At 35.3% G+C, this 8,571-nt stretch overlaps 1 protein-coding gene across 1 annotated transcript; it reads left to right on the forward strand.

The window, feature by feature from the left end:
* The first annotated feature begins 903 nt into the window (after window positions 1-903).
* On the forward strand, window positions 904-6,733 carry LOC146168524 (SWI/SNF-related matrix-associated actin-dependent regulator of chromatin subfamily B member 1-A-like). The gene is made up of 9 exons (XM_083388755.1): window positions 904-1,066; window positions 1,917-2,028; window positions 2,887-3,016; window positions 3,354-3,497; window positions 3,736-3,863; window positions 4,389-4,558; window positions 4,716-4,906; window positions 5,646-5,777; window positions 6,557-6,733. The coding sequence occupies exons 1-9, from the start codon at window positions 965-967 to the stop codon at window positions 6,585-6,587; spliced, it is 1,140 nt and encodes a 379-aa protein (XP_083244881.1). The 5' UTR covers window positions 904-964; the 3' UTR covers window positions 6,588-6,733.
* The last annotated feature ends 1,838 nt before the right edge of the window (window positions 6,734-8,571 follow it).

Consider the following 8,571-nt stretch of genomic DNA (forward strand, 5'->3'; position numbering starts at 1 on the left):
CCTTTGTATTAGGGTCTGCGCACGCCGCTGCTCTATCATTAAGGCCCGTTTACACTACAGCTGCACTGAGCGGAGCTGAGCTGCACTGGGCGTGGAATTGTTTTCACTACAGCTGCAGTGAGCTGCGCTGGGCGTAAAAATCGCGACAAAATGTAATGTTTTTCTATAGCTGCACTGGGCTTGAGTTTAGCAAAGCGTGGAAATCGCTCCAAAGCGTATTTTTTTCCAGCTGCACGGGGCTTGAGTTTAGCAAAGCGTAACTTTAAGCTAGCTGCAGCTGCTGCACGGGGCTTGAGTTTAGCAAAGCTTGAAACGCTCGCCACAATAGAATTTAAATGCAAATTACGCCCAGCGCAGCTCAGTGCAGCTGTAGTGTAAACGGGCCTTTAGTTTGACTGTGAATGTTAATTTATTTTCTAGGTCAGCGTGGTCCAACTGCAGGCCCTTCAGCTTTTTTGGCCCGCGAACTGATAGTCAGCTTTGCTTCAATCTAGCAATATCACTCCAATTTTTGTTTTTTTAATTTTTTGGTGTTGAAATTATTTCATAACTACCCTAACTGAACAAAGGTATACATTCCATAAAGTTAGTATATACGCCATAGACTGTGTATAATTTGCCAGCAATAAGCAATCGCAATTTAAAAACATTGGCCCGCAAGATAAAATAAACCTTGTTTTTGGCCCGCGATCAAAAGAAGTTGGACCACCCTGTTCTAGGTCACAAAATTATTTGAACAGTTAAAATTTTATTTATTGCGGAATTCTGTAGAAAATACTTTGAATGCCTATTTTTAATAAAGCTATAAAATATGTGTTAAAGTTAATAAATGAAGCGCAGTGCAAAGGGTAAGTTTAAGAAATTGTTTTGTTGTTTTGTTAAATAAATTTGTGATACCTTCATACCAAATTAAATGTTTCTCTTCTAGATTAGGATACTGGTAAACCCTGCTATCAATAAAAAAATGTCGAAGTCTACAGATGGAAGCGGCGTTCGAACTTTTGGACAAAAACCAACCAAGTTTCAATTGGAAGAAGGCGGGGAATATTACATGATTGGATCTGAGGTATATTTATATTGACATTTATTATAAATTTTACCGATTTTATCAGAACTGCGCGGCTACGACCGCGGCCAAGTGAAAATCTGCGCGGGTTGATAAATCCCCCGCTGGCGCCCAGACCTTACTACACGCTTTACGACAAGATCTCTGGTGTATATCACAAATTTTGGCGCTCTTTCACTTATGTACGTAAAAATTAGTAAAAAAAAAAATTTCTTCAAATGACGCATACCACAACGCATATTGTTTCGGTTAGGGTGCAGGTTAGCGTTTGGTTGAGGGTGGGTCAAGTTATTATTAATAATAAACATAATATTACTTGACCCACCCTCACCGAAATGCTAACCCGCACCCTAACCCAAACAATATGTGTTGTGGTGGTATTATTTTGTTTTGTTTTTTGCATAACTTTTCACATACATAAGTGAAAGAGCGCCCAAATTTTAAGATGTGTATACATACCTTAGTTAGCAAAAATCCAATTATTTAGACAAAAATATCGGGTGTTCACATATCACTGAATGTGAATGCAGACTGGCCCCGCACCCCAATTTTTGCGGTCGTTCATTTACAAAATGCGGTCGTTGATTTACGAAAAAGATCTGCTGTACTTTCCAGATGGGCCACTGTGGAAAGTATGGCAAGTGCACCCGCGAGATTTTTTCAACCTTTTAAAAGTGCACCCCGAAAAAATCTGAACTGCACCCGAAAGTCACACGGATTTTTTCGGCTGTGCACCCGCAAGATCTCGTCGAGATCTGCCATACTTTCCAGCAGTGCAGATGGGTGCCCACACTGTTAAGTATGTACTGTATAGTGTTAGTTCAGTTTTTATTTAATATTCATGTTTAAGGTTGGAAACTACTTGCGGCTATTTCGTGGATCTTTATACAAAAGATATCCTTCGCTATGGAGAAGAATGGCCTCCCCAGAAGAAAGAAAGATAATTGCTGCTCGCTCTCCTGGTTTGTTATAAATGTTAAACGATCAAAATTACCTGTCAAATCCATAAATCATAATTTATTAGTAACACGTTACAGGCAGACAGTATTACAAAAAATACATTTTTGTAGACTTCTGTTACAATGCCCCTGCAAATTACAAATGCCCCCTGCAGATAAAAACTACAGTAATGGTAAAATTAGAAAACTTTAGGTAATTGTCAGGCAGTTGCAAATGTCTTATGTCGAGTAAAATGAATTGCAGAATAAGCCAGCTGACACCACACAGGGTAAGCAAGTGATACGGAGCAAAGCAAAGGCTTTGTAGAGACAAAATAAGTTTAGAACACCTCTAATACAGGAATTTATAAAACTTCTTGGGCCAATTTATACTAAAATACTTAAGATTGGTATTGGTTAGTAAGCTTTAAGAAGTTAAACTTTTACTTTCTTGTATATATGATTTTCAGATGTGTGGGAAAGAGTAATTAAAAGAGAGTTACGAAGAAGATGGAAAATGGGATTACCAACCAGACGTATTATATAGATATTCTGTTTGTTAAAAGAAAATAATTCAGTGTAATTTTGTAGTACCTACTACTTTCATAAGAAATTAAAAATGGGCAATATTTAATACAGGCCAGGTTTTATGTGGAGCGTATGTCCCAACTGCTAAGAAAAGAGTAGGCTAAATAGCTGTTTTAAAAGTTTGTATTGTTTTTCTGTGGTATTTTAGGGATAAGTTAAATCAACTGAATAATATATAAATGCTTCAGAATTTCGTTTCATGTATTATGTATTTGCAATAAAAGTCTTATCAAACAAATTGTAATTATTTAAGTATTTTTCCATAGCATAATTGTGTTTAATGTTTTTTCTTAGATATTGGCCATAGCAATTTGGCTACAAACGTTTCCCTATTGAAAGCTTGTGAGGTTGAGGATGTATACGAAGGCAATGACGAACAATACAGAGCAGCCACCTTATCTACATCAGCTGATATAGCCCTTCGGTATGTCTGTTCTTTTGTTTAGTTTTACCAACTTTGTGTAAATTGTTAAGAAACCCAATAAATAAGCATTGATAAGGTTTATCTTTCCCAATACCAGGCAAAAAGACCTGAGCCCAAATCTGCTCCCTAATTTTATCATAAAGTGTTTGTACCTTACCATTATTTATCATGAACTTGAGATCAGGCTTCTTATAAAATGTGTATCATGGTAGGCTGTTTCTGAACAGGAAACTATTTTTTTAATTACAAATTATTATATAATAGTATTTGTATTAATATATTATATAATAGTATTTGTATTATTATATTATATAATAGTATTTATTGATCTATTTAGCGATGCCAAAAAGCAACAGCAAAGGAGTAGCCAGTGGGTGCCAGCTCTTCCCAACAGCTCACATCACCTACAAGCAGTGCCTTGTGCTACTTCCATCACACACATTCCCAAGGATAAGAAGAAGATAAGAACATTTCCTTTCTGGTAGTGGCCTTTTGACAAGCATACCAATATTGCCTTGAAAGCTTTTGCTATGTTTGTGATATTTTTATAACAATTTTCTTGTTTTTATAAAAAAATTAGTAGTTCTGTCTTTTAGTTTTTTGGTCCTTAATGATACACGATAGTATCAATCTATATTTGCAACACTTGTATTGGACAAATAGTCTTTAAAATCGTTCTTGTATTTATTTAAGTTTGTAACAATCTTTCAATGATGTAGTTATGACGATCGTCATCCTGAGGCTATCCACAGCAATGCTTCTCAGCCAGAAGTTCTAATTCCTATTCGTCTCGATATGGAAGTTGAAGGGCAAAAACTTAGAGACACATTTTGTTGGAACAAAAATGGTAAGTTTTATGTTCAAAAATTCATATTCAAATATCATCAGTGTTAAACTGTTGTCCTGGCAAAGTTTGTTTAACAGGTTTTAATATTTTTTTTATTTTAAATAGAATTTTGGTGCTTTATACTGTAATAATACTAAAATAATTGTTAGTGCAAACAAAATGCTATAAACCTATTTGATGTTGTCAAATTACATGTTTCGTTTCTCCAATGTTTTAGTTTTTCATTCATCTTTAAAATACGCTCCAGTTTACAGCTCTATTTTCTTAGTAGCCCATTTGCTCACAAAAATTATGCAGAGATTATGAGACATCATACATAATAAACGAAAAGTTTTGGTATTTTGCAATTAGTAAAAAAGGAAACAATGATGTCTGAAAAACATCTGTTGTGTTGTGTCATTGTGTGTATTGTATTTACTTGATTGGCTACCTCAGTCAATAATAATTAATTAATTAGGAATGTTTATAGCATGTCATGTATAACATACAATGGTCATTAAAACATTTTCGAAATTATTTTTTTAGAACAACTCATTACACCGGAGATGTTTGCAGAGGTTTTGTGTGATGACCTTGACTTAAACACTATAACTTTTGTGCCCTTAATTGCACAAGCAATTCGCACACAGATAGATGCCTTTCCCACAGATGCAAGCTTATTATCAGAACAAGCTGATCAAAGAGTCATATTAAAGGTAGCAAACTATGAGGTTGTGTGTTGCATAAATTTTTAAAAAATATCTGCAACCATATTAATTGACTATTATTTTTTGGCCATTAATATTTGTTTTGTTGAACGTAATTTAAAAAAAAATAGTTTTTTGTTAAAGCAAAATTTTCTATAATTTATAGCTTAACATCCACGTTGGCAACATCAGCTTGGTCGATCAGTTTGAATGGGACATGTCAGAACCTGACAACAGTCCGGAGAAGTTCTCTCAAAAGCTTTGCCAGGAGCTGGGTTTGGGGGGCGAGTTTGTTGCTGCCATTGCATACAGTATAAGAGGTCAACTAAGTTGGCACAAGAGGACCTATGCTTTCAGGTATTATATCTTTTTTCTGCAACTGCAATGCATTTTTAACTAGACATACCTTGTTTAACATAGGGATTCTGGCTATTTAACAGTAGTTGGAATATTTTTAGTTAAAGGCCATATTAACTGAAAATTTAATTGAATTTTCGTCAGAGCCATATATAACATTTTTTCATCAAAGCTGTAGGTTGAAGAACTATGATTTTAATAGGTCCCGTAAAATATTGGCGTGATGTTCATATTAAAAAGACAAAACACAAAAAATCTGAACGCGAAATATACAAATTAAAAAAATATATATATATAATAAAGTTTGCCAGGAATAACTGGTATTATTTTAGTGCGATGGTTACATGATGAATTGCCAGCTTAAATGCATACACCGGCCAGGTGTCGTATTTGAAAGAGACATAACATTGAGCTCGCGAGCTGTTGGTTCCCAAACCCTACTCTAAGAGAAACAAAAATATACGACTGCCCATACTTTGTTTGCGAAATTCTTATTCAGCCTAGTTTTTTTTAACTGTATATAGATTTGTAAAAGTTGCGTAGAAAACCGCTACCTTTTTGAAAATAAAATGTTTAGTTTGTACGTTAGTTCGGTAAACAGAGTAAACGAACATAATTATTTCATTTTAGGGCTAGGTCGATAGTTTTTAATGTGTGTTGTAATAGTTTATGCAAAAAGAATTTGTGCGCAATGCAAGAGAGCAATTACAAAATGCGTTCGAATTGTTTATCTTAAAAGTGAAAATCCACTTCCGGCTGTTGATGTTGCAATCCGTAACACCGGGGAAGCAGACCAGTGGTGCCCCTTTCTGGAAACCCTCACTGATGCAGAAATGGAGAAGAAGATCAGAGATCAGGATAGAAACACTCGGTCAGTGTTGCACATTACAAGCACTTACATTTTTAGGTGGTGAAACCTTTTCCTAGTCAAGGGCTGAACCAAACTCGGCAAGTTCTCGGCGGGCCGTAGACGTAATACATTTTCAACCATTTTACTTTAGAACTTTGGGCTTTTAAGCATTTGAATATAAAAACTCCCAATCAGGGTCGGACCTACAGTATATGTTTTATGCAATTAAAATCAAGTTAAATAGATAATAAAAAAGGTAGCAACGTGCAAAGCGCAAAAAAATCGCGGTTCTTTAGTTTAAATTGGCAAACTTTTTAACTTACAAGGATACGTGGCGCATTGGGCACAAAAAAAATAAAAGATGCACAATTGCATATATTCCTATACTATACTCTTGTTGTTATATGCTTAATATAAAAGACGAAATCCCTCTGCAAAAAAAGAATAAACTTTTAATTTATAGAGTTTCATTCTATGAATAATTTCCACTTAGGTAATTAAGTAAAATACTTCATCAAAACGCATATTTAATTAAAAAAAAGAATATTGGCGCGAGTCGCCAAAATATTTTGCATTTTTTGATATAGCTAAAATAGTTAAAAATTTGGAGCATGACCTCGAGTTGGAAAACAGGTCGTGGGTTGGATAATTTTCAATAGGAGGCGACCGCTTTTTTGATGGGGAAATAGTGATAGAGAAACGTTGACCGTTTTTATGTAGTGTTGATGTTACATACCATTTCCATAAAAACTACAACATAAACATTGATTATTAATTATATTCGCATTATGTGTTTATAGGCGGATGAGACGGCTTGCTGCTGCGTGGTGAACAGCCAAACTACGCCTCTGGTATTGCATCTACCATTTATTGTACTGCCGCTAGACGTCGCCGGAGTACCTTATCTGAGAAAGTTGAACGTGCTACATATTTTTTTTTACATTTTTCGTTGTTTAAATACACAGATGTGACGACTGTTTGCGTTTATACCATCATTCTAGCTTGGCATTTTATAGAACACCCTTAAACAGGTTTGAATTTGTCTGTAAAACTGCTGTACCAATTATGACAAAACTGCTGTACCAATTATGGTCGAAAGTTAGGACAAATCAATATAAATGTTTAAAACAAACCGGTTGTTCTATAACTTGTTTTTCTAATTGCTTTAATATAAGTGCAACCGTCGGAGATTGCGTTGTGAATTAGTTATTTAGTCAACAATTGAACTGTTTTAGGATTGGTCTACTTCTTTTTTTAACTCGACGCAGTGATTTCCTAAACTGTGTGCCGCGGCACACTTGTGTGTCTCGAGAGATTGCCAAGTGTGCCGCGAAACTTTTTGTAATTTCGAAAAAAGGAAGTATTTGTATCACCAATAGACATACACGTAAGCATTTTAGACTTTAATACGCCCTATTTAATCCAAAATTGATAACATTAGGACATCTACATATAGATTGTCGTGTTGAGGGCGATTGTACAATTACTCTATTGTTGTTCTATTAAAGGTGTGTCGTGAAATAGTTAAGATTTTTTTAGTGTGCCGCGAGCCATAAAAGTTTGGGAACCACTGCGTTAGACCATCGTGTGTTGCTATCCCTAGTTTATTAAGCTTTTCTGTGCAGAATTACCGAAAAAAGTACACTTAGGTAGCTGTTCTATCTGGTCGTAAACGTTTATTGCATAGAGCTTAAGTAATTAATAACAAATTTTTGGTACCTTTACTTACAACTTTCCGAGCTGTCTTCGTGAGACCTGTCAACGGCCTATCTATGACCAGCATTTCTGTAAATGTTTATGACTAGCAAGCGACCGCGGAAATACTTTCAATACTGCTTCCTGACGACGTGTTGTTAAATGTACTTATATTATTATTTTATTAGAGGCGACAAACACATAAAACGAAAATAGCACCAAGCAAAACACAACCAATTTGTACAAAGGTATAACGCACATAGGTAACCATGATGACATTTTCTTTTAAAGTCTAAATGCTATATATTTTCTCTAGGCAGGGTCACACTTAAACAGTACCGGTTTGACGTTATTATTAATACAAGTAGCCTAATACAGGCGAGAAAATTTACCAAGCAAGTTCGTTCAGATCAAAACACAGAAATGTGTAGCCCGGAGTAAGTGAATAGCCTACTAGTTTTACTTGAGACAGTCCTCAAACTGCGTACAACCAATTAAAGTGGACAGAGATTGAATGGTATTCGTAGTTGTGGATCCAGGATTTTTGTTTGGGGAGGGCATAAAAATTTTCAGGAAAACAAATTTGGTCTCGTGCAAACTGTGGGCAAAAATGCATCTGAAAATTAGTCTAATCGCGCAACGCGCGAAAACAATTGCGTTTGTTTGGTTAAAATGGTCTATTTCTAAACGTATATTGCTCGAAATAAAGACACTTATATAGTCCAATTTAACAGAAATTACGCAATATGCTGTTTTTTAGTTCGCGACCTACTGTTAATGCAAGTTTTATTGTGCGACCCACAATGAGATATGACCAAACGGATGAAAAACAAATTGATGAGCAAAGAAACAATATATACACATGCAATTTACTATTAAGGCAAAACTTCGGCTTGCATATATTATCAGTTTAAATCGAAGCTTAAGCTCATACATGCAACGTAGAATTAAGGGTGTCCGTTTCCAGGCTGCTCCGAGCCTTGGATTCAGTTACAGTTACATGATGATAATGCAATAATTTCACGATCTAATAGAAAACTGTAACATTTAAAAATGCTTTGCGATCCTGAAATAGCTTCGCGAAGCACTGCTTTTGTATACATAGCGCCTTCTGACTGCA

The sequence above is a fragment of the Ascidiella aspersa genome, chromosome 1 (genome assembly GCF_963924565.1).
Source record: "Ascidiella aspersa chromosome 1, kaAscAspe10.2, whole genome shotgun sequence".
Classification (NCBI taxonomy): domain Eukaryota; kingdom Metazoa; phylum Chordata; class Ascidiacea; order Phlebobranchia; family Ascidiidae; genus Ascidiella; species Ascidiella aspersa.

What these genes read in the sequence shown, in the direction of transcription:
- LOC146168524 (XM_083388755.1), top strand. Translation starts at nt 965, where the DNA reads ATGTCGAAGTCTACAGATGGAAGCGGCGTTCGAACTTTTGGACAAAAA. An exon ending in ATTACATGATTGGATCTGAG is followed by an intron (nt 1,067 to 1,916) that starts GTATATTTATAT and finishes TTCATGTTTAAG; the next exon opens with GTTGGAAACTACTTGCGGCT. An exon ending in AAGAGGACCTATGCTTTCAG is followed by an intron (nt 4,907 to 5,645) that starts GTATTATATCTT and finishes TTATCTTAAAAG; the next exon opens with TGAAAATCCACTTCCGGCTG.